We start from the raw sequence: 26,083 nt of genomic DNA on the forward strand, positions 1-26,083 counted from the left end.
TCCTAATCTGGCGTGCTCAACTCAACATAGAAAGATAGAAACATAGAAAGGCCGTGACGTAGATGTGTCTTTGGATATCGGGTTGTTGGGTGTTTGTCTGGTTGATGTTCAAGGATTGTTAAGCAATATGACAAAAGAAACCATTTCATTTCAGAGAGACAGCCAGAGATGTTCTAATTCCAGAGAGATGTTCCAATTCCAATTATAAACAGGGGGGTTCGAGCCCTGAATGCTGATTGACAGGTCAGACCATATACCACGGGTATGATAATAAAAGTCATTTTTACTGTTCGAATGACGTTGGTAACCAGTTTATAATAGCAATAAGGCACCTCTGGGGGTTGTGGTATATGGTCAATATACCACGGCTAAGGGCTGCATCCAGGCACTACGTCGTGCCTAAGAACAGCCCTTAGCCGTGGTAAGGCTAAGTGACACAGTGGCTTATTGCTTAATTCTAGGATGACAGCCATTTTCAGTAGTGAAAGAAGTTCAGCGCCTTACCAGCGGGTACTCCACGCTGGCCTGTAGCAAAAGGCTGTATTAGTCGGAGGATCCGTCATCTCTCCATCTGCTGATTGTCATTGGATTTACCAAGCACCTACACCAATGCAGAATTGGACATGTACTATTTTAGAAAGGGTCATGTATAATGTAGAGGCTTGATAAAGGCTAGAGAGTAAATGAGAGTGTGTGGGGGGGTTGGGGGGGCTGTGTCATTCCTGCCTACTGTATGTCTTATGTAATGGGAGCGCAGTGGGGGCCTGTTGACTAACGGAGGGGAAGGAGATCGGAGCAATGCTTTCGTCACCCGGCACTGTACATATTTCTACATCGGCGCGCGTGTGTGTGTGTGGTACATATATGTGAGTGTATGATGGGTGCAGGTTGGAGTGTCATCTGTTCTGCTCGAGTGACGCATCGGCAGGGTTTCTGTGTATGTGAGCACGTGTGGGCGTGTAGGTTAGAATGTGGTGTTCTCTTATGCGTCAAAGATGTAGCAAAGATCTGTGATCATCAAAAGGCCTTGCCTGAGTAATTGACAATCAGGGGTATTAACACATGTTAAAAGGAAATGTGTGTGTGAGACGTGTGTGTGTGCAGATGCATTCATTTGCTGGTTTCGCTCGTGTGTGCGTGTAAAACAATTTCACAAACAAAGTCAAACCGCGTTTGACCTCACAGCCTATAGGGGAAGTGACGTCATAGTTACACGTCACGTAGCCCTTCGTTGACAAGCAGCTAATCTTATGGTTCAGTTATTGATAGAGGTGGGAGAATTCAGGACAGTGTGTAAAGGAGACTGTGGCATTGGCATGCCCCTGTGAGTGTGAGTGTGCGTGTGCGTGCTCTCTATATATTAGGGAGTGTATATGAGAGTGTGTGTGTGTATGCTTGTGCAAGTTGTGCTGCTGGCATCTCACACCCCAGTGTGTTTGTTTTCATGCACTTGCATGTGAAATAGCAGGTGTAGGAATGAAAGGCCATGAGGGATTCTGACACATGTCATGCTCAGTATGTAGCAGGTTGATGTTTTTTGGGATGAGTCTTGTCCTTGAGGCAGAACTGGGCGATTTCTGCTAGATGGGCTAGCTGCAAAGTCAAAATTGGCTATATTGTTAAAATGAATGAAGCTTTTTGGTCATCATTTAAGGTTAGGGTTAGGCATTAGGGTTAGCAGTGGGGTTAAGGTTAGAGTTAGGGTTAGGTTTAAAATCAGATTTTATGACTTTGTGGCTATGCCAGCTAGTGACCACTCTGCAGAGCTGACTCTAGAACAATATTCATGACAAAAAAACACTAACCTGCCAGTGTGTAACCTCGCTCGCTCACACACACACATACACACACACGCACATACACACACACACATGCACAGACATACGTACACTCACACATACTCTGTGTCCATGGTGTTTTCGAAAAACAACATCTATGCCATCTCCATTATCAATCTACGTATGATGAGTCCATGCTTAGGGGCATCCATGTTCGTGTGGACGTGAATGCACGGTATGTATTTGTGTGTGTGTGTGTGTGCCTGCCTGCGTGTGTTTGTGTGCGCGTGTGTGTGCACTACATAGTTTCTTAATATTAGTGTTATGAGTCTATTCTAAGACTCCTTACTGAGAATGTGATTTCTATCCTTCCAAGCATCCAGCCTTTGTCTTAGCTTTCCTTCACAGTCCTATACCACTACATCATATTTCCACTTCCTTGCAAAACAACACACAGCATTTCATAAGGGACTATTACAGATGGGAAGTCAACAGAATAATTCAACCTGTCAATGTGGATCCCGGAATTCCAGATGCTTGAATGCTAGTCACAATGTTGGGCTGGGTATAAAGAGAGGGGTGTTGCAATGGAACTGGAGCCCCCATCGGAAAGAGAGTCCCCCTCCCTGCCACCCACACACACACACAGTCCCCTCCCTGCCACACACACACACACACACACACACACACACACACACACACACACACACACACACACACACACACACACACACACACACACACACACACACACACACACACACACACACACACCCACCCACACGAGTCCCCTCCCTAGCCACTCTATTCTTAGAGGCGAAGGATTCCCTGAATCCCCAAATGGGCCAGTTAGCTCAGGCACCATGCCTCACTTCCTGTTCAAGGCTCTCCACTTCCTGTTGTTGTGGTGCGGTGCAGTGTGGCTTGGCCTTGTGAGTTTGTGGGGAAGGGGGAGGCAGGGGAGTGGAGAAAGAAGGCAGGAGGGAGTCTAGGAAGTCAAGGGCAGGGTGGGATGAAGAAGGAAGAGGGCCGAAGGCTATCAGGAGAGGTTGTGTGATAAGATAAAGACGCTAGCTAGACACTAAAAAGATACACACTAAAAAGCTAGACACTAAAAAGATACACACTAAAAAGCTAGACACTAAAAAGCTATAGACACTAAAAAGATACACACTAAAAAGCTAGACACTAAAAAGCTATAGACACTAAAAAGATACACACTAAAAAGCTATAGACACTAAAAAGATATACTAAAAAGCTAAGTCTGCTGTATGGTGCCCTCGCCAGGAGCTTTTTCCTAATATTACTTAGGCCTAAGCAGGGTGAAGGTATGTATCCCCCTGCCAATCTCTGTTTCTACATATCTACATTTTAAAACCGTTTTCAATAGAATATGTTGCTGTTGGATACTGCATCCCGCCTAAGAAAAATGTATATGGACCACCAGTGTATCCTCAAAGTGTTACAGACACAAAGACTCCAAACACACAAAGAGGCGTGAGTCTTATTTTTCTTTAGGTGTGTGTAACGACTCTCGTCGAAAGGAGTGGACCAAAGCGCAGCGTGGAAAGTGTTCATGATTTATTTTATTTTTTTAACACTCAAACAAAATAACCAAAGTGAAAACGAAAGCGCACAGTTCTGTCAGGTACAGACACTACACAGAAAACAAGGTCCCACAAAACCCAAAAGGAAAATGACAACTTTATATATGATCCCCAATCAGATCCAACGATAGACAGCTGCCTCTGATTGGGAACCACACTCGGCCAAAAACAAAGAAATAGAAAACATAGACTTTCCCACCCGAGTCACACCCTGACCTAACCAAACATAGAGAATAGTAGGGATCTCTAAGGTCAGGGCGTGACAGTGTGTGTGTGGGTGTATGTGTGTTTGCGCACGTGAGTGCATGTTCATGCGTGCCTAACGTGTGTGTGTGTCATGATCGAGTCCTGTTGTTCCATAATTGTTAGACATAAATACCCGCTCCAACATGTATTTTTACCCCTCCATTGTGTTGCAGGTGATTATGGGAGAGGTGGGTCGTTAAAATAGATATTATTCCTGAGAGAGAGAAAGGCATTGGTGGAATTCCAGAATTCTGGGTGGAGTTTAAAAAAAAGTCTCCCTAGCCTGGTCCCAAACCTGTGTGGTATATAGCTATTATCGCTAATAGAAGCCTCTCTGACGTTTCACACTTAAGCAATGGATTTCTCACTGACATGGAGGATATGTTTGGACTCAATGACCTAATTCAGAGTTTACACTTACACCCTCAGCTCACTTTACCTAACTTACATTGACATTTTGCTCACATATTGAAATCACTGATACATTTAGAAAGTGGTACTAATGAATTGAATAGCTAATATTGACTTTGACCCCTTTTCTTAAATCCTCCTCATCTGTGTCCCTCATAGGCTAAAGGGCGGAATGATGGCGCCCTGTCATCCAATGAGAACACTCGGTCGCTGTCGTCGGGCGAGGTTGAGGGCGTGGCGTGGCAGGGCCCTCGTACGGTGCTCCTGCAGAAGAACTCCCAGGGCTTCGGCTTCACGCTGCGCCACTTCATTGTGTACCCGCCAGAGTCCTCCCTCCACAATAACCTCAAGGTAACAATGGTTCATAGCCCCCACGATGGAATGCATTACGTTCATTTGACAGATTTCCCTACCAAGCTTATGCTGATCTGCTAACCTCCAGTCGTGTAGAGGTTAATTGTGTCTCATGACCAAATTAAGAGGGGTCGTGAAGTCACAGAATTACAGGTGTGTGTGTGTGTGTTACCCTAACCGTGTTCACACTTATGGAGGTGTCCTGACCAATGGTCACCAACCAGTGGAAGAAAAGCCCACACATCCTGTAGCTCCCTAGGACCAGGGTTGGGGACCACTGACCTACAGGGAGGGGAGAGAAGAGAGGAACAGAGAAGTAAATAAAAGAGGCAAATGGGGTAAAAGAGGAAAGGAGGAGAAGAGAGAGAGAGGAGAGAATATGTTAAACAGAAGATGAGAAGAAGGAGAGGAGGGGGCCAGAGAGGAGAGGGCCAGAGAGGAGAGGGCAAGCAGAACAGGAGATGAGAAGGTAAATAGAAGAGGAGTAGAGTATGAGAAAGGTGGTAGTATCACTGGTTCCTACTCCAGGGTATCTAGGTCTCTATTATGTGGCTGTAAAGCCCAGGTCATTGTCTGTCTGACTGGAATGAGCTCAGTCAGCCAGCCGGCCAGACCTAAACTGCCCAGTCAGCTGGGGCCTGTGTGTGTGTGTGTGTGTGTGTGTGTGTGTGTGTGTGTGTGTGTGTGTGTGTGTGTGTGTGTGTGTGTGTGTGTGTGTGTGTGTGTGTGTGTGTGTGTGTGTGTGTGTGTGTGTGTGTGTGTGTGTGTGTGTGTGTGTGTGTGTCACTGTCAATCCATTTCTGTGTGTTGCTATGATGAGGCCTGTTTAGGTGTGTGATAATGCGTTTGTAGCCACACCAACTGCTCATCGCTCTGACTGCCTGGGGGAGATAGCATCTCCTTGTGGTAGAGCCACAAAACAACTGGTCTGCTTGGTCTCTGTTTACTAGTTTTCTAGGTGTCTCATTGTCTTCCTCCCCTTTCTCTGCAGGATGAGGAGAATGGAAACGGCAACGGAAAAGGTGAGGGTTTTCCATGTGTCGTTATACAGTCCTTTGGTGTGCGTTGTTTACAAGTTTAAAAATGTTTAACGAATATATGCCACGTTTGTGTGTCCCAGGTTGTCAAAGGGGTCGTCTGGAGCCCATGGACACCATCTTTGTAAAGAGTGTGAGGGAGAAAAGCCCCGCCCACCAAGCTGGCCTGTGTACAGGGGACAGACTGGTAAAGGTGAATGGGGAAAGTGTATTAGGGAAGACCTACTCTCAGGTGATCGCGTTGATCCAGAACAGGTGAGACACACGCACACGCAGGCACCTACACACATGTGATATGACACATTATATAATACTTGTTACATAACTTTACACAATGGCCCATTATTTTACTATCTCTCCTCTATCCCTCTTCCAGCGAGAATGTTCTGGAGCTCTGCATCATGCCAAAAGATGAGGATGTGTTGCAGTTGGTAAGTGTGAGTATGAGATTTCTGTTTCTTTCTCTCCTCTCCTCCTTCCCACACATCAGATTATTTCCAATCATAGCCCAATAAAAATACACCTCACAATCACAAAGCAATTTGGTTTGGTGAAGAATATTGAGTTAGTAGTAATGTATAGACAATTACAAACATTTCATATAATTCCAGTGCTGAACTATCCCTACTGGATATACAATAATTACACAATAAGACGTTTTCATTGTAACACAAATTGAATTGTAATATGTAAAAAATAAATTAAATAAAAAATAAAATAAAAAATGCATTCCACCCGCCTTTGCTTTCACAAACACCTGACAAGCTAGTTTGGAGTGGATTTTTAGTTCCGAAATACATTTCAAATGTATTGGAAACAGGTTGTCAAATCATGTCACGTGCCACGGAACGCGTTAGACTACCAAACGGAATGTGTTCATTTTGTTTGAAATACTACTTCGCACCTGCTTTCTACTCTTCTCGATCCCTTGCTTCCCTCTCCAGCTCCTTTCTATCTCTTCATTTTTTCTATCTCTCACGCTCCCGCTCTCCTTTTCCCTCCCATACAGGCGTACTCTCAGGATGCCTACCTGAGAGGAAATGAGCCATACACGGGAGGGGCGCAGCATATCCCCGACCCTCCCCCACTCTGCTACCCCCGTGCCAAGCCCACTTCCACGGCCCCTCTGCCACCCAACCACCAAAGCCCCCTGGACAACTGGCACTGCCGCCCCAGCCCTGTTAACCAGGCATCCTCCTTGGACAACCGCTCTGCCGCGGTTAACGTAACTCAGACCTCCGGCAGGCCCAGGGGTCCGGGAGAAAACGAGGAGGATGGCGGAGGCCATTTTAGCTCCTCGGCAGGACAAGAGGGAGATTGGCTGCCATCTTTGGGGCAGAACCGCGGGCGCTCGTCGTCGGCTGTCAGCGCACTGGATTTCCACTTTGCCAACCACAACGCCGCCATCGCCTCTGCAACCCTGCCCCACATGCCCGCCCGGAAGGGAAGTTTACCGGCTACGCGTGCCCACAGCGACGCCATGTGCCACCAGGCGCTGTCGGACTGGTACTACAGCCAGGCAGAGGCGGCCGAGCGCATGTCCCCTCGACACCGGAGCATTTCCCAGGATCGGTTAGCCGAGCTGGGGTTGGGCTTAGCGCTGGGGCCTGGTGGCGCTGGAGGTGCGGGGTCTAACTCTATGTCCTCCATGGCTCACAGAGACCACGGCGTTTCCCAAGAAACTCTGCTGCTCCACCACCAGGCAGCAGCCGCCTCCCACGATTCCTATTGGCTGGGAGGCTGGGGAGGAGTGTCCGGGCCAGGGAGCCGTTCGTGCTCCGAAAGCCTGCTGGCGGCGTACGCATCGTACGAACGCAACTACGGGCGCTCACAGGAGACGCTAGCCCAGGCGGCTGCGCTGGTGTCGCCGCACTGCGAGAGAGCCCCCGCCTGGCCGTCGCAGGGTGCCAAGGAGCAGGACAAGGACTTGGGAAACCACCACACGGTTACAGCCACAACTGCAGCCACACTGGGTAAGCTCCACATGCATAGAGATATTTAGATGGATAGATAGGCAGGAAGACAGACATCTCCCCATCTCCCTAAAGTGTACACTTACTCACTCCCCTTGTGGATTTAACATACGACATACACCAGTCTAGCATGCCTTAAAATCCATGAGGGGGTTTAAGCAAGTGCACGCTTTTAGGAGGAGGGCAAGGAATTGGCATTTAGCCAGTACTTCTCCGGCTGAACTCTGCCTATATTATGTCTACCTTTTCCCCACAGCCACAGCCCCCTCCGTTGGTCGGCAGACCCAGCAGCAGCAGGTGGCTGAGCCCCAGACCCAGAGCAGGAGGTTGGAGGAAGAGGAGCTGGTGGGTTACAAGAGCTACAGCCCCTCCTTCTGCCGCAAGGCCAGCCACCTCCTCCAACAAGCCCACTCCTTCAGAGAACCCACCTACATCGGACCCCACCTCAACTGGGCACCCAGTGCCAAAACCAGCCCCTCAGACTGCGAGGGAGGCTGGATAGGAGGGGGGGTGGTAGTTCCTCGTCCTTCCTCCACCCCGGCCGTCATCCCTTCTTCGTCGGAGGATGAGAGAGTGCTGGGGGAGGAGAGGGGGGAGTCGAGGGAGACGCTGTCTCCTCTCCCTCTGGGCCAGGAGGTGGTGCTGAGGCAGAAGCCCCCTATGGGGCGTCGGACCCCCGTGCAGGCCCTCCGTCACCCCCTCTACGCCCTCCCAGTGGATTCGGCCGAGCCCCCCGTCGGGCTGCTGCCCTCCCCAAACAACCCCACTGCAGGGACACCCTCGCCCGTCTCTGGGGGTACCAGAATGGGGGACAGTCTAAGGAGGCCCAACGGTAGCCTGCAACCCCACCACAGCACACCCGACTCCCTGGCCTCCATTCCCTTTATAGGTTAGTAGTTAGTACCCCACCCTACTCTCCAACTTCCGCCTTCCTCCCTTCCCTTTCTTTATGAATAGTTTGGGGGAGGGAATTATACATTTATACCAGGGTTCAATCCCAATTTTCTTCAATGCTTTTCACTGAGACTTCAATGAGAACGGCAACTGTGATGTACACTGAGTATACCGAACATTAGGAACACCTTCCTAATATTGAGTTGCACTCCCCCCTTTTGCCTTCAGAATAGACTCAATTCGTCAGGGCATGGACGAATGCTTCCCACAGTTGTGTCATGTTGGCTGGATGAAACTGTTGAGCGTGAAAAACCCAGCAGCGGTGCAGTTCTTGACACAAACCGGTGCACCTGGCACCTACTACCATACCCTGTTCAAAGGCAATTACATATTTTGCCTTGCCCTACCCTCTGAATGGCACACATACACAATCCATGCCTCAGTTGTCTCAAGGCTTAAAAATGATTCTTTAACCTGTCTCCTCCCCTTCATCTACACTGATTGAAGTGGATTTAACAGGTGACTTCAATAAGGGACCATAGCTTTCACCTGAATTCACCTGGTCAGTCTATATCATGGAAAGAGCAAGTGTTCTTAATGTTTTGTATGATCAGTGTATACACATATACTGTACATAAGTTATATGTTATATGTGTATAACTGAGTAAATGTCTTTGTAACTTTAAACTTTTAGTGCAGTGTATGTGTGTACGTCTTCTGTGTCCAGAGAAATATAGATTTTCACACACGTATTACCTTCAGTGTGCTTGTGTAGTAACACCTATGTATGTCCCTGGGGTGTGTGTCTGTAACATGACTCTGTCTATCCAGTGGTGTAACTCACGAGTACATTTTGACTCTCCCGTAGAAATATGCTATTTTACATAGGAAATAATACTCGATGACTCCTAACCTCTGACCTCTAACCCCTGACCCCTCACAGATGACCCTATCAGCCCTAGCGCTGACCTACGTGCCCGCCACGTGCCCGCCTGCTCCGTGGTGTCCTCCTCCAGTGCCCCGTGCCCTCTTGTGTCCTCTTTGCCCTGTGCCCTCACCTCTAGTACCACTACTGTCTCCCCTGTCACCCTCTCCTCCTCTACCTCCCCCCTCGTCAAACTCCGCTCCCAGGACAGCAGTGAGTGTCCCCAATTCGCCTCACCTCTCCTCACCATACCGCCATCACTTCCTTTAGAACGATTTCCCACGTTTTGGCATGTAGACCTGTTCTCACTTCTACACCGACTGTTGTCGATATCCCCAGTCAGTCGATACAGGGTAAGTGCAAAAACAGGTACACATGTCAAAACAAGGAAGATTGTACTTAAACCTCAAACCCCCTTCAACTGCCCCCCCATCCACCTCTATCTCCAGGCTCAATGTGTTCTGTGTTTGCTTCTCTCTGACATGTCTAGAATGCCTTCCATTTTGAGCTATCTCACATCACTGTGTTCTCTTTGCATGTCTTTAATTCCCTCCCTACTGATTCATCTCTCTCTCACCATGTCCCTCTCTTTTCTTTCTTTCTGAGAAGGCAGTATCAAAAGCCGCCGTTCCTCCTACCTGCTGGCCATTACCACGGAGCGCTCCAAGTCATGTGACGAGGGCCTCAACACCTTCCGGGAGGAAGGCCGTGTCTTCTCGTAAGTTTGGCCCCTTGTTGTCTGAAGACTATATGCAGAGGTCAAAAAGGTCAGGACATATGAATATATCTTGTTTTTCTGTGCGGTCAGTCATGCAACATTCTCAAATATCTTTCCACAGGAGACTACCAAAAAGGGTCAAGAGCTTTTTCACTGATGGGGTGAGTATTATCTCTTCGCTGTTTCATCTTTTATTTGATCATTATATTTTATTTTGTCTGCGTCAGCTTTGGACCAATCACATGAGAACTGTACTTGATTTTGTGATCTGATTGGCTCTGAGCTGTGGTTGTGTGGTATGATTGGCTGTGTATTCCAGTCTCTGGAGAGTCTACGTGCTGCAGAGGAGGCGCGGTCGAAACGTCACTCCACCTCTGAGCTAGGGACCATCACCTTCAGTGACGTACGCAAGGACGGCTGGCTTCACTACAAACAGATCCTCACGGAGAAGGGAAAAGTAATACACACACACTTTTGTTTTGCTATCCTTGTGGGGACCAAACAATTGATTCCCATTCAATGAATTCAATTAAAGTCCCATGATGGTAGTGACTGCCCATTACTGCTTATCACTTATTAAGCATAATTTATTCACATTACTTTACCGTAATAAAATATTTCAGTTGTGAATATTACATTTGTTTTATTTGATTACTTTATTATTTCATTTCAAAGTCATCATCTCATCTGTATAGAGCTGCTGCCTATGCGGTCTGACAAAATCACTATTTTAGTAGTTCTACAAAAAAAAAAAAAATTCAGGTAGAGATACTGTACCTAGCGAAGCAGCTGCTCTCTATTCCTCCAGATCACGGATTCTTCTGTCTCTTCTCTCTCTCCGTGTCTGCCCCACACTAACCTAATGTAGCAGGCGTAAAAGAAACACACACAGACCGGACAAATAGGCGCGCAATGGTTTATGGTCATTGTACTTAATTACCACGTTTTCTGCGCTAAACTATGTAGAATATTGAGCTCAAAGAAAAAAACTGAAAAAAATATAATCTCTCTCTCTCTCTCTCTCTGTCTCTCTGTCTCTCTCTCTCTCTCTCCCTCTCTCTCCACCAACCACAGAAGGTGGGCGGCGGCATGCGTCCGTGGAAGCACGTCTTCTCCGTGCTGCGCTCCCACTGCCTTTTGCTCTACAAAGACAAGCGGGAGGCGGTCCTCCACGGGGCGGGGGCGGGACCTGGCCACGGGGAGGACGAGCACCCTCCAATCAGCATCCGCGGCTGCCTGATTGACATTGCCTATAGCGAAACCAAGCGTAAGCACACTCTGAGGCTGACCACTCAGGACTTCTGTGAGTACCTGTTGCAGGCGGAGGACAGAGATGACATGCTGGGCTGGATCCGGGTCATCAGAGAGAACAGCAAGACAGACAACGAGGTAGGTGGAAACAAAGATTATATTAAACTGAGGAAGAGTGCATCATTTAACTGACTTGTCTAGTTAAATAAAGGTTCAAAAAAATTTTTCAAAAGAGTGCATCATAGAGATACAGTATAATACTTATACTTTGTTCTGTTAAATTCTGTGGAGGGCCCACTCTCCAGTCTTTCCCCAAGTTTAGGGCCCCCAAAGCAACATTCAGGTCATCTGGCATCAAATTGACAATTGAAACCAATAGAAACAAAATTATCTTAGATGAGGGGGGCAACAGAACTAGGCAGGATAGCTTTATTTATTTTTTTAAACATAACATGTAATCAACATAATATACAAAACTGTCTTTTGCTTGTGTTTCAGGAGCTGGGTTTTTCCAGACAAGCTCTCATCAGCAAGAAGCTCAATGACTACAGGAAACAAACGTAAGCTACGCACCCCTAACCACGCTCACTTAATTCTAAGCGTTTTACACACTAAATCCATGTAAACTACTTTTCCCAAATATCAATGCACTCTTACAACCTTTATTTTTCCCTTTTGGTTCTTGGCACAAACGCTAGACATTTGTCGTTATGTTCATGGGCCTTTTGTTGTCTTCTAAATGCCCATACTATCAGGTATCAAGGTAAGACCCAAGTGCAGAAGTAACCGTGTTTTTTGTAACAACAGGGGCAGGCAAATGACAGGTCAAGGTAGGCAGGGGTCGATAATCCAGAGTAGGAGAAAAGGTGCAGGTAGGTTCAGGGTCAGGGACAGGCAGAGTAGCCAGGCGGGCGGGTACATGGTCAGGACAAAAATCAGGAGGATGAGAAAAAGAGAGGCTGGGAATAGACAGGCACTGACAGGACAAACGCTGGTAAACAAGACAAACTGGCACAGACAGACAGAAAACACAGATATAAATACCCAGAGGATAAGTGGGGAAGATGGGCGACTCCTGGAGGGGGTGGAGACAAGCACTAGGACCGGTGAAACAGATCAGGGCGTGACACATACAATATTCCAGCCCTCTCTTTGTCTCCATCTAGTACAACAGGCAATAAGCCAGACACCTCTCCCAGGGCCCATCGCATGATGCCCCCCTTCCTCCTGGCCAAGACAGACAACGCTTTCATGAACCGCTCCTCCAGCAAGGGTGAGTGACACACATGCCACAGTCCCATGGCACAAGCATGGCATAAAGGTTCATTAGGCACCAAACGGAAGAAAACAGACTGAAACCTGGAGGGACTACCTGGACTTGTCCAATAAGAAACACTGTTTTTAATTTTCCGCTACAAAATGTTGGCTTAGTGCATGATTTTAGGACAGTACCAAGCCATTGCATTTTTTCAAGAGTTTGCTGTACTTAAGTGCTGCTTTGTAAATTGTCTGTGTTCTCTTTCTGTTTATCTGTCTGTCTGTTTTAGATGAAAGCAAGGGTCCATGGGGTATCATCATGAAGAAAGCAAAGAAGACAGGCCCCAAGGTGTTTGGAGTGCGACTTGAGGACTGTCAACCTGCTGTTAACAACAAGGTTTGTCGGTTGTCGATCTACTCTGTTCCTCGATCACCATTTACATATTCCCTATCGCTCTTCCCTCTTCTCAATGTGTTCTCAGTGTCTCACATTATCGGGGAATGGGGGGTGTTACCCCATGACATGCAAACATCTCAAGACCAACTGAAAAGCCCAATAATGAATTATCCATTCAGCCATTATCCATTGCTACTTTTGTCATATTATCTGGCAATGTGTTGCTATCTCTTTCTCGTTCTCTTGCTCTGCCTCTCATTTGTCTATGAAATAGAAATGTATTCATTACTAACATCCTTCTCTCTGACACTCCTGTCTCCATCTCTCCCCTCGATCTAATCCTCCTCTACCCCTCTAATCTTTCTCTTTCTTTCTTTCTCTCGCTCTCTCTCTTTCCCCCTCCATCTACTCTCTCTTTCTCCCCCCTCCCCCAGTTTGTCCCTCTGATTGTGGAGCTGTGCTGTGGGCTGGTGGAGAGCATGGGTCTGGAGTACACTGGCGTCTACAGGGTGCCGGGCAACAATGCCATGGTGTCCAACCTGCAGGAGCAGCTCAACAGGGGCCTGGAGATCAACATTACTGAGGAGGTGTGTGTGTGTGTGTGTGTGTGTGTGTGTGTGTGTGTGTGTGTGTGTGTGTGTGTGTGTGTGTGTGTGTGTGTGTGTGTGTGTGTGTGTGTGTGTGTGTGTGTGTTACAACATACTAGAAAGAGAGACTGAGGGAGTAAGAAGGAGGTGGATGATAGGTGTGTTTGTGATACCGAGAAAGGCTGACAGAGTAAGAGAGAAAAAGAGAGGGGGAGAGAGTGAGAAATTCAGTCAAAATTAGATATAATATGTGACATGAGGACATTAAATAACTAAGGAAACTTTGAATATTCATATTTTTCCAGACTTAAATTTGGCTTTTTACCCTATTTTCTAAAATTAACTTTGGTAGTTTTATCATCAAGGTCTAACCTTATTTAGACATGGCAGAGTCAATCATGAATAAAACAAATTAAGAAGTACTTTTATATTAATATATAATTCCATTTAGAGGGAGCCAAAGGGGGGTTTGCACAGCAGTGTTCCCCGAGTTTTGTACTTTTCAGTGTAAAATCATTTCTTCACATTTCTTCTTTGGTGAAGGAAGTCTCCAGGATACTCTGTTGGCTTCAAGCTCCAGTGTTTGGGACAGATTTCTGTTCGGCTTTAGCCTGGTTTGGCTCCTAGACTCGAATGGACAGTCGTGGGCAGTATGTGTTTGGTTACTCTGTCGCCAGCTGCGTATGTTATGTCCCTGAAAGGGGGGATATAAAAATGACTTACAAGGACAACAAAGCTTGCTTCAGTCACATTTGTAATGAAAGATAAGCTTGCTGTGTGCTCTCTCTATAGGAATTACTAGACATCAACAATCAAACTGTGCAGACATGGAAAGAGCACAGAGATTGTATAATCACACTCAGATGAATGATGAGCATACTGCTTGCTAGTACACTTTATGGTGCTGTATGAATATACTGTATTTCTTTTTAAGGCGCATTTGATTCTATCACTGAGGCTTGCTCATGGCTGTGGCTGCGTCTGCAGTGGCAGCACGTGATCGCTGGCCCAAGGCCTGGGTGGCCATCCACTGAGCGGGCATTATGTCAGACACCTGGGTCACCCAGTGAGGGCTGGGAATCAGCTGAGCCAGTTGGTTGCTGAAGTAGTAAGCAGCTAAATTGGTCTGGGCAAGGGCTGTGGCGGTTATAAAATCAGCCGGTGACTGTCAAGCAAATAACTGCCGGTCTCACTGGCAGTTATGTTAAGTAATTGACCATTAATTAACATAAACATTTAGCAACTCCTGGCTTCCATAGCCTACATGCCGACCTTTAAAACATCTACTTTTAAAAAGTCTAGTAAATCCATTGAATATAGCCAGCACCATTACAATAAATCCATGATTTATTTTAGACAGTTCTAAAGAAACATGATATGAAGAAAATGTAGTTTATTTGAGCAGAACAGAATAGCATACTCTGAGTTGTCCTTATGTTTGGTCCTGATCTGACTATGCCATATGGCTGATCAATAATTTCTTTGTTTTTTTGCGCAGGCGTACACACTTCATCAGTCTCTCATTCACAATTTGACAATCCATGCCTTTTGCGACCTGTGGTCGTTGTGCCCTTGGGCTGAATATTATATTTATAATTCCCTTCTCCCGGCTGCGTGCTCTGAATCACCTCTCACCCACAAGGCATCTCAGCTACAAAGTAGGCTACAAGTGAAGACAGACACATTGGGGACACAACTCCGTGTGTCTTTCTTATCGAATTTCGAGGCGCATACTGAAGATGTTAGAACTGTCCACAATTTATTTTCATCAGCCAACAAGATGAGTAGGCCTAACAAACAGCAAAAGCACTAGCATATGTCAATCTACTATCCCCCATTGTACAACATTTGAGCTATTATATTGGTCAACTTGTCCTACTGTGCGAGAAAGAAATATTCCAAACACAGTTGTGGGATGCAATAGATCCCAAATGAATACTACCACTCACATCAAAAACATTTTAAAAGCAATGATCAGAAAGTTTAGCTTAAAATGTTGATAAGCTATTAGGCTATTTCTTCACATATAAGTGCAGCAATGCTCACACTGCAATAGGCTATAAGCACGAATGCTCAACATTTTTCAGCAATGCTCACACTGCAATATGGTATAAAGCGCAACAATGTGCACTCGGCAATAGGCCTTAAGCACGAATGTTCAAAAATTTTCAAAAGTGCAATTAGTGGGAAAACACCATTCTCAAAAGTGACCGCAAATGCGATTATGCATGTAACGCTTTATTATAAAAAGGTGCATTTTATTTTTAATTTTTTATTTTACCCCTTTTTCTCCCCTATTTCGTGGTATCCAATTGTTTAGTAGCTACTATCTTGTCTCATCGCTACAACTCCCGTACGGGCTCGGGAGAGACGAAGGTTGAAAGTCATGCGTCCTCCGATACACAACCCAACCAAGCCGCACTGCTTCTTAACACAGCGTGCATCCAACCCGGAAGCCAGCCGCACCAATGTGTTGGAGGAAACACCGTGCACCTGGCAACCTTGGTTAGCGCGCACTGCGCCCGGCCCGCCACAGGAGTCGCTGGTGCGCGATGAGACAAGGATATCCCTACCGGCCAAACCCTCCCTAACCCAGACAACGCTAGGCCAATTGTGCGTCGCCCCACGGACCTCCCGGTCGCGGCCGGTTACGACAGAGCCTGGGCGCGAACCTAGAGTCTCTGGTGGCACAGCTGGCGCTGCAATACAGCGCCCTTAGCCACTGCACCACCCGGTGGCTAGTTATCTTCCCCAAACTTGAAACTCATGCGCCGCCTATGTACGCTAGTTAGGCTATACACCAGTTGTAAAGAGGATTAATGTGCTTAATTAAAAGTTATTTGGTCACTTTAGTTGTGATACAAACCTTATTAAAACATATAGGCCTATGGGCAAGGCTACACGAGGAGTGTGACTATGATTTGAAAAAGTTGCAAAAAAATGCATGCCCTGTTTCTTGCCTACTGCACACAAGCTGGGCATCATTCACAAGTGATAAAATGTCATTCACAAGTAATAGGCTAATATTGTCACTATCAGACTATTCTTGATTTTATCTTGTCTTCACATACATATACTAAATAATTTGTGTCAGTGTGATTATAGGGACAATAGAGTGCTGAGTACCAGGCAGTTAGCAGGTTTGGTAGGCTACTAATGACAATCAGCAGCATCAGAGTTTGGAGAAGCCTAGTTACCGTGACTAAACGGTCAAATGGAATTTGATTATTTTCATCATTGTGTCAAGAGATATAGTACTAAAACACTTCAGTGTCTCCCTTGATCCTAGGTCCTGGCAGAGTTGTACAGACTCAGGACAACTGAGGTTTGGAGGAATACGCAGATTTAAAGAGGAGTCCGTAATTTGCTTTCTAATGATCATGATCTTTTCCTCAAAGAAGTTCATGAATTTATTACTGCTGAAGTGAAAGCCATCCTCTCTTGGGGAATGCTGCTTTTTAGTTAGCTTTGCGACAGTATCAAAAATACATTTTGGAATGTTCTTATTTTCCTCAATTAAGTTGGAATAATAGGATGATCGAGCAGCAGTGAGGGCTCTTCGATACGGCACGGTGCCGTCTTTCCAAGCTAGTCGGATGACTTCCAGTTTGGTGTGGTGCCATTTCCGTTACAATTTTCTGGAAGCTTGCTTCAGAGCTTGGGTATTTTCTATATACTAGGGAGCTACTTTCTTATGACAAATGTTTTTTGTTTTTAGGGGTGCGACTGCATCTAGGGTATTGTGCAAGGTTAAATTGAGTTTGTCAGTTAGGTGGTTAACTGATGTTTGTCCTCTGACGTCCTTGGGTAGGCAGAGGGAGTCTGGAAGGGCATCAAGGAATCTTTGGGTTATGTGAGAATTTATAGCGCAACTTTTGATGATCCTTGGTTGGGGTCTGAGCAGATTATTTGTTGCGATTGCAAATGTAATGAAATGGTGGTCCGATACGATAGTCCAGGATTATGAGGAAAAACATTAAGATCTACAACATTTATTCCATGTGACAAAACTAGGTCCAGAGTATGACTGTGGTAGTGAGTAGGTCAAAATCCACTGAGTCGATGATGGCTCCGAAAGCCTTTGGAGTGGGTCTGTGGACTTTTCCATGTGAATATTAAAGTCACCAAAAATGTGAATATTATCTGCTATGTCTACAAGGTCTGAATAGGAATTCAGGGAACTCAGTGAGGTCTGTAAACAGTAGCTATAAAAAGTGATTGAGTAGGCTGCATAGATTTCATGACTAGAAGCTCAAAAGACGAAAACGTCTTTTTTTTTTTTTGTAAATTGAAATGTTCTATCATAAATGTTAGCAACACCTCCGCCTTTGCGGGATGCACAGGGGATATGGTCACTAGTGTAACCGGGAGGTGAGGCCTCATTTAACACAGTAAATTCATCAGGCTTAAGCCATGTTTCAGTCAGGCCAATCACATCAAGATTTTGATCAGTGATTAGTTCATTGACTATAACTGCATTGGAAGTGAGGGATCTAACATTAAGTAGCCCTATTTTGAGATGCGAGGTATCACAATCTCTTTCAATAATGGCAGGAATGAAGGAGGTCTTTATTCTAGTGAGATTGCTAAGGCGAACACCACCATGGATATATGATTTCCCTGTGGAATGGGAGGCTGGCGGGTGTTGAATTTGGAGTTGGGCAGGGCCATGGCACTGACCATCCTCTGCTTGTACCTGTTGTCCAGGTATTGTGGCGCTGTGCCTTGCTCTGAGGCGAGGCCAGAGCGGTTTGGTGCACACGATACAGCCATTCATCTCCGTCACAGCCTAGGTGGCCTTCTCGGGGGAAGAGAGGGACACAAAGCCTTTGCTGCGGCCGCCCTCTGTCATTACCTTGTTCTGAATGCAGAAAACTCCTTCCTTAAAATGTGATCATCAAAGGCATCATCCAGGTTCTTTACAAAGAGGTTGATACCTCTGTATCTGGCCTTTTGGGTCAGGATTCATTTGCCCAAACTTGGGTTTCAGCACAGTTTGGCACTATGCTTTCTTCTGGGTGCAGCCCACATAGATCCTCCTCCAATTCAGCTCCTTTCTGTTCATCTCATTCACAGCTCTCTGTGTATCCTCATGCCTCTCGAACGCCATCGACTTCCCGCTATCATCATTAACTTGACACTCACGGTTGGTCCATGTTTTTCAAAAAGCTCAATCAGCTTCTCATCGTTCATGTCTCTGCCAAGGTTGTTGACAAACACGTTGTTGAACTCTCTGGTCTTGGCTCCAAGTTCATCTGGCCTCTTGCTCTTTTTGGTCATCCAAGCAACAGCAGTCTCCTGGGTCTCGTACTGGATATAACCATATCCCCTTGGATTTCCCATTCTCGTCACAAACTACCTTGCTAGAGTAGATGTCTCCAAATGCTGAGGTCTCATACAAATTCTTATTTCCAATGGACTTTTTGTCCAGGTTCTTGATGAAGATGTTTCCCACCCCACTCTTCCTCAAGATAGGGTCAGGGTCAGACCTCATGATGCGCAGATATCTTCCTTCAAGCATATCATTGCTGCCGTCTTTCTTTTATGTAGTTTACAGGATTTACATTGCAAACAGAAACATTTCAATTTGATTTAAATAAAGAAACAAACAAATAAATAAATGCACCTTAATCTTTATTTAATAACAGTTTGGGAAGTCAGAGAGAGATAAAGATAGGAATGTTCCCAGAGTAGCCCTCTACATGATCGTCACCAGACTCTTCACCAACCATCTATCTCCCTGACCACATCCCTCTGATCAAGCCATGTTCTGTCCCTCTCCATCTTTGGAGGATGCATGCACTCAGACTCGACCTCTATGGGTTGACCTAACTATAGCTAGGCTACTCATGATGATGTATTGCTTTTTTTGTTGTTGCTTTTGAAGCGCTTTCAGATTATGAAAAGCGCTATAGAAAGGTAATTCATTATTATGATTCATTATTATTACATCTATCCATTGATGCTTGGTGTGTATGTGAAACAAACTTTTTGGGGTCCAGCCTCACTAAACATCTCAATTATGTCTGCCTCTGTGATGTTTTGGTGGAGGTCACCAACATACAAGGACTTAATTTTGAAGATCTAATTTACACGTGTTGAGACGAGTTCAAGAGCACAGAATGACAGGTTGATTGACAGGTAAAGAAAAAAAGAAAGACAGGAAAACTATAAGACTTGTTCTTCTCGCGTCCACAGAGATGGCAGGACCTGAATGTGATCAGCAGTCTCCTCAAGTCCTTCTTTAGGAAACTCCCAGAACCCCTGTTCACTGATGGTGAGTCCAAACTTAATACGTGTGTGCATGTGTGACTGTATGACTGCTTTGATGACTGTGTTTGTTCACTGTGTGTGTGTGTGTGCTAGTGTGTGTTTTACCCCTACTCACTACACCTTCTGTCTACAGACAAGTATAATGACTTTATTGATGCCAACCGGCTAGAGGACTCAGGGAACAGGCTGAAGAGCATGAAGAAACTGGTATGTGGCTGAAAAGTATAAACTAAAGTATATACTTTAATTTGGGCTTACATTATTTGACCCCTCTCTCTCGTTCTGTCTCCATTATCTGTCTCTCTGTCCCTCTATTCCTCTCTCTTTCTCCCTGCATCCATCTCTCTATTCACCCTCCTTTTGTATATTCTTCACCCCCACCCTTCTTTCTCTCTCTCTAAGATCCATGATCTTCCAGACCACTATCACCACACTCTAAAGTTCCTGGTCTGTCATCTGAAGACAGTGGCGGATCACGCCGACAAGAACAAGGTAAGAACTGGTCTCTGGTCTGCTCTTTCAATATGGTAATTTCTTCATATCTTACATTAGTTGGCTTTACACTTATAACCCTGTATATCACCCTTACCCCTCGTGTCATCTGTATATTTTTTGTTTTCTCGATCACTCTTTTTATATCCTTACTACTGCACCTGTCTGCATCTCTTCCTCAACATATTACTTTTTCTCTCTTCGTCCTTCAATCATTCTGTCCCCCCCCCCCCAAACTATTCACTTTCCCTCATTATTCCCTCTCTCTAGATGGAGCCCAGGAACCTGGCTCTAGTGTTTGGTCCCACTCTGGTGCGTACCTCAGAGGACAACATGACCGACATGGTCACCCACATGCCCGACCGCTACAAGATCATCGAGACGCTCATCCTGCATGTAAGAACTGCAGTCGTTCACCATCTGATTACTCAGTGGTCAGCTAGTGATCATCAGACCCAGGCATCATTCCAAGGGTCTCCTATCAGTGATTTTGTACATTTACATTTTTAGTCATTTAGCAGACACTCGTAGCCAGAGCGACTTACCGGAGCAATTAGGGTTAAGTGCCTTGCTCAAGGGCACATCGACTGATTTTTCACCTAGTCGACTCGAGGATTCAAACCATCAACCTTTTGATTACTGGCCCAACGCTCTTGACCGCTAGGCTACCTGCCGCCCAGGCTTATACATTAGGAAGGAACTGAATAGATTTCTGTTAGAAATTACTACGGAAAAGTAACTTGGCTAATTTGGGGGATAGTTCCACCACCTACAAATTTAATCTAAATGTAACCCTTGCCCACAATGGTGGGCTAGTTGGCACTGCCTTTACAGGGCACAGGAGGAGAATCTCCATTCATGCCCATCTGAACCAAGGCACCCTGGGTGTTGTTTTGGGCACCTATAGGGTGGGGTTGACCATGGCAGACAGACCTCCCACTCTGTCCCTGGCTACCCAGGGAATACAGTAGTACCATAGCTATAGAGTTGTGTTAGGAGGGCCAACCATTATAAATAGCCTGTATCTCACATTATGCCGACGAAGGGAACATCGACAGATTTTTCACTTACTCCGCTTGGGGTTTTGAACCAGCGACTTTTCGGTTACTGGCCCAACGCTCTTAACCACTAGGTTACCTGGCGCCCTATTGTTACAGTGTTACATTGTAATGACACTCCTTTTTCTTTCTCTATTTTTCAGCACGACTGGTTCTTCAGTGATGGAGAGGTGGATAAGGATGAAAAGGTATGTGAATGGGCAAGAAATTCCATAACGACAACCTAAAGAAAAAGTATTTATTAATAATGTGGTCTTCTTTATCGGCCTTACTGTATCCGTCCGTCTGTTTACGGTTTATAATAATAATAATATATTTATTTTATATAGCGCTTTTCATTGTACAGGTAATCTCAAAGACGCTTAGTAACAAAAGTACATGTAGGTCTTGGCCCGGACAATGGTCTTCAACAGCGGCTAGCTTGTCCAGGTCTCATCCAACTATGTGCAGCCCACCAACTCCGGTGGGCTGTACATAGGAAAAAGCCTACAACAGTATCCACTTCACTATCCACTCTCAACACTTACCTCCACCACGCTTTTCTTAGCTCCTCGGATGCCCTGAAACAGGCTTGAGTGGGGGGAAACAGTGGTCACATCCGGGGGGGGGGGGGGGGGACAAGTTAGTATGACAGGTCCGGATCATCAAGCCTGCCCTTGCCATCCCCAGCTTCTCTGCAGACTCTGTAGGATAATACTCATTAAACAACATGTAACACCCACTCTGGTAAAGCCGGCATCTGATAGATTTTGCTAGGGCGCCAGAGGCTCATTACACTTAGTTATTGGGATAATCCAGCCTTGGAGTGAGAGATCAACTCAAAACTACAAAAAGCCTCTGTGATGTCCAAGTCTGTCCCACCTCCAGTTTAAAATAAAAACAAAAGCTAGCTAGCTAGACTATGGGTTATCTTGACCAAACTAGCTGACTTGCCGGTCTTATGACACCGTTGAATCGATATTTAAGTGATAATGTCCTAGAAGCTGGTGTTTGGAGGATATATTGGCTTAGGTGTTGTTAGGCCAGAGACAAAGTCACTCTCTATCACTCTCCAAGAAAGAGAGTGGTCTCCACAATCACCTGACCTCAACCCAATTGAGATGGTTTGGGATGAGTAGGACAGCAGAGTGAAGGAAAAGCAGCCAACAAGTGCTCAGCATATGTGGGAACTCCTTCAAGACGGTTGGAAAAGCATTCCAGGTGAAGCTGGTTGAGAGAATACTTAGAAGAATCTCAAATATAAAATATATTTAGATTTGTTTAACACTTTTTTGGTTACTACATGATTCCATATGTGTTATTACATAGTTTGTCTTCACTATTATTCTACAATGTAGAAAATAGTAAAAATAAAGCAAAACCTTTGAATGAGTAGGTGTGTCCAAACTTTTGATTGGTACTGTATGTAAAAACAAAAAGTGCTGTCAAAAAACCCCATTTACAACTCTTTATCTCAGTTCCATGGCAACCACAGAACTATATCTGTCTGTGTTGTTGTGTCTGTCCATATATCCATCTGTCTATCTGTTAAATCAGTCTTTACGGCTGTCGTTATGTCTGTGGTCATGTCTTTCTTCCTGTCTTTTTCACTTGAATGTCTGTGTTGCTGTGTGTCTGCAGGCACCTGTGGATATTAAGAGGGATATGCAACCGGTCCCCAACATCGATCACCTGCTCTCCAACATCGGGAGAACAGGGCTGCCTGGAAGTGAGGCTTCAGGTGAGGGGACATGAAATCATAGAAATAGAATTAGAACAAACAGAAGTTGATGCTAGATAGGGAAAAATGCAGAAAAAGCCTTTTTGCAAAACTAATGTCCAGAAGTAATCAAGGCACTCTCATTTAGTGAAATGTTTTTGTCACTCTGATTGTGTCACCTTGACCTTTGTAGCTGCAACTTGTCCGTGCATTTTTCATAATTTTTTAAATTGTTACTCTTGCTATGCATAAGCCTAGCATAAGGCATTTGAAGTTTTCCACTACATGAGATTGCTTTGATTACTTCTGGACAGTTTTTGCACAAAGGCTTCTCAGCATTGCTCACTGTCCCGCATGAACTTCTGTTTGTTCTATAGTATTTCATCCCATGATTAAAGAACACCTCATAGGATACAACTATAACCAAAGAAGAGCTCATCTCCTGTGTGTCTATAGAAATAGAATTATTTAATTCTGTAAGTCTGTTTTTCTGCATTTTTATGTTCTAAATGCTTTACATTGTATGGAGGAGGATTGCAGAACTCACCTCAGCTCATCCACCACTAATGCGGAGCACCTAACACTGGGTTGGGGACTTAATTTGAGCATGATCTTTTATACAGTTCCCTTACTGTAACATTCCCTAAAACAACAATTAACTCGTTTCACACCATGCATTTCAATGAAGATGTCGTCTATGAAATTCAGTGGACTTTGCTCTTTTCTCTTGGCATTTGCAGGCTTTGGCTGTGCTTTACTATCCTACTATGTTTGGCTTGGTTTCAGCCTGTGTAGGCCTACTGTATACTTACTGTGTTTCCCACTTTCTCTCTCTTTCTGGACCTTTCTGCCCCCATATCCTCCTAGCTGAGCCTGTGGATCAACCTCTTCGGTAGGAGCAGGACTCTACCTCCAACGTAGTGTGTGTGTGCGTACCTCGTATGTGAGAGAGTGTATGTGTCTGTGACATTCTGTTCGTGTAACCTTGGTTTGAAAGCCTATCCACATATATCTATATCTCCATTTCTCTCTCTGGGAGTGATGTCATGAATATTGTGCTGGGATATCTAATGTGCTGTGACTGCCCAAGACCGCCATGCTACTTCACTTACGTGACCCTAACCTTCATCTTATTCAGATTCCACCACCAGCGACTCACCTAAGGATAAGAAGGTAAGCAATGCATTACTCTGAACATAATTTGATATACAGTGCATTCAGAATACTTTTTCCACATTTTGTTAGGTTATAGCCTTATTCTAAAATTGATTAAATATTTTTTTTCACTTATCAATCTACACACAATACCCCATAATGACAAAGCGAAAACAAGTTTTTAGAAATCTTAGCAAATTTATATAAAAACAATACAAACGGATACCTTAAGTATTCAGACCCTTTGCTATGAAACTCGAAATTCAATCCAATGTATTTATAAACCCCTTTTTACATCAGCCGATGTCACAAAATGCTATACAGAAATTGAACTCAGGTGCATCCTGTTTCCATTGATCATCCTTGAGATGTTTCTACAACTTAATCGGAATCCACCTGTGGTACATTCAATTGATTGGACATGATTTGGAAAGGCTATATAAGGTCCCACAGTTGACAGTACATGTCAGAGCAAAACCCAAGCCACGAGGTCGAAGGAATTGCCTGTAGAGCTCCGAGACAGGATTGTGTTGAGGCACAGATCTGGGGAAGGGTAGCAAAACATTTCTGTAGCATCGAAGGTCCCCAAGAACACAGTGGTCTCCATTATTCTTAAATGGAAGAAGTTTGGAACCACCAAGATTCTTCCTAGAGCTGGCAGCCCAGCCAAACTGAGCAATCGGGGGACAAGGGCCTTGGTCAGGAAGGTGACCAAGAACCTGATGGTCACTCTGACAGAGCTCTAGAGTTCCTCTGTGGAGATGGGATAACCTTCCAGAAGGCCAACCATCTCTGCAGCACTCCACCAATCAGGCCTTTATGGTAGAGTGGCCAGATGGAAGCCACTCCTCAGTAAAAGGCACGAGAGCCAGCTTGGAGTTTCCCAAAAGGCACCTAAAGGACTTTCAGACCATGAGAAACAAGATTCTCGGGTATGATGAAACTAAGATTGAAGTTTTTGGCCTGAATACAAAGCGTCAGGTCTGGAGGAAACCTGGCACCATCCCTACGGTGAAGCATGGTGGTGGCAGCATCATGCTGTGGGGATGTTTTCGAGCGGCAGAGACTGGGAGACTAGTCAGGATCAAGGGAAAGATGAAAGGAGCAAAGTACAGAGAGATCCTTGATGAAAACCTGCTCCAGAGCACTTAGGACCTCAGACTGTGGCGAAGGTTCACCTTCCACCAGGACAACGACACTAAGCACACAGCCAAGACAATGCAGGAGTGGCTTCAGGACAAGTCTCTGAATGTCCTTGAGTGGCCCAGCCAGAGCCCAGACTTGAACCCGATCAAACATCTCTAGAGACCTGAAAATAGCCGTGCAGCAACACACCCCATCCAACCTGACAGAGCTTGAGAAGATCTGCAGAGAAGAATGGGAGAAACTCCCCAAATTCAGGTGTGCCAAGCTTGTAGTGTCATACCCAAGAAGATTTGAGGCTGTACTCATTGCCAAAGGTGCTTCAACAAAGTACTAATTTACAAAATATGGCAGCCGATACTGGATAAATGGTCTAGTCCCGCTTCATAACTGGGTTGACGATCTGCTGCTACTCTGTGCTGTACTCCACTCAATATTTATTTTTTGGCTTAACTACACTGCTTGTAATGACTATATGCTGTCTTGTTATACATGCACCACCTAATAGGATTTAGTTTTATTTTGTGTATGTGTGAGTTAAGTTTTGTTTTGTCCTCTAAATTGGCCATCCCATTCAACAGTACAATGAATGTCATTGTTAGAATTGCTATCTTTTTTATTTGATTTTTTTATTGTAAAATAATAAACATATAATTTTTTTTTGTAAGTACTGAGTAAAGGGTCTTATTACTTATGTAAATGTGACATTTCAGTTTTTTGCAAAAGAAAATCTAAAAAACAGTTTTTGATTTGTCATTATGGGGTATTGTGTGTAGATTGAGGGGGAACAAAAACAATTTAATCAATTTTAGAATAAGGCTGTAACAT

At 45.1% G+C, this 26,083-nt stretch overlaps 1 protein-coding gene and 1 pseudogene across 6 annotated transcripts in view; one reads left to right on the forward strand and one right to left on the reverse strand.

The window, feature by feature from the left end:
* Window positions 1-26,083, forward strand: part of arhgap23b (Rho GTPase activating protein 23b) — a 71,519-nt gene that overhangs the window by 42,337 nt on the left and 3,099 nt on the right. For 2 of the 6 annotated variants that reach the window (XM_036946602.1, XM_036946600.1), the window contains exons 2-23: window positions 4,202-4,393; window positions 5,388-5,418; window positions 5,517-5,688; window positions 5,810-5,870; window positions 6,443-7,406; window positions 7,663-8,295; window positions 9,244-9,438; window positions 9,835-9,943; window positions 10,065-10,104; window positions 10,263-10,400; window positions 11,018-11,332; window positions 11,693-11,754; window positions 12,361-12,467; window positions 12,742-12,848; window positions 13,283-13,435; window positions 19,634-19,712; window positions 19,842-19,915; window positions 20,111-20,200; window positions 20,471-20,596; window positions 21,402-21,446; window positions 22,879-22,978; window positions 24,096-24,130. In XM_036946602.1, the coding sequence (XP_036802497.1) occupies window positions 4,202-4,393; window positions 5,388-5,418; window positions 5,517-5,688; window positions 5,810-5,870; window positions 6,443-7,406; window positions 7,663-8,295; window positions 9,244-9,438; window positions 9,835-9,943; window positions 10,065-10,104; window positions 10,263-10,400; window positions 11,018-11,332; window positions 11,693-11,754; window positions 12,361-12,467; window positions 12,742-12,848; window positions 13,283-13,435; window positions 19,634-19,712; window positions 19,842-19,915; window positions 20,111-20,200; window positions 20,471-20,596; window positions 21,402-21,446; window positions 22,879-22,978; window positions 24,096-24,130 (3,828 nt within the window). Of the gene's footprint in view, window positions 1-4,201; window positions 4,394-5,387; window positions 5,419-5,516; window positions 5,689-5,809; window positions 5,871-6,442; window positions 7,407-7,662; window positions 8,296-9,243; window positions 9,439-9,834; window positions 9,944-10,064; window positions 10,105-10,262; window positions 10,401-11,017; window positions 11,333-11,692; window positions 11,755-12,360; window positions 12,468-12,741; window positions 12,849-13,282; window positions 13,436-19,633; window positions 19,713-19,841; window positions 19,916-20,110; window positions 20,201-20,470; window positions 20,597-21,401; window positions 21,447-22,878; window positions 22,979-23,824; window positions 23,886-24,095; window positions 24,131-26,083 lie in introns of all 6 variants that reach the window. The other 4 variants (XR_005036486.1, XM_036946604.1, XM_036946601.1 and 1 more) reach the window with 4 other exon arrangements.
* Window positions 14,385-18,956, reverse strand: LOC110491722 (annotated as a pseudogene).

This window comes from Oncorhynchus mykiss, chromosome 16 (assembly GCF_013265735.2).
Source record: "Oncorhynchus mykiss isolate Arlee chromosome 16, USDA_OmykA_1.1, whole genome shotgun sequence".
Taxonomy (NCBI): Eukaryota; Metazoa; Chordata; class Actinopteri; order Salmoniformes; family Salmonidae; genus Oncorhynchus; species Oncorhynchus mykiss.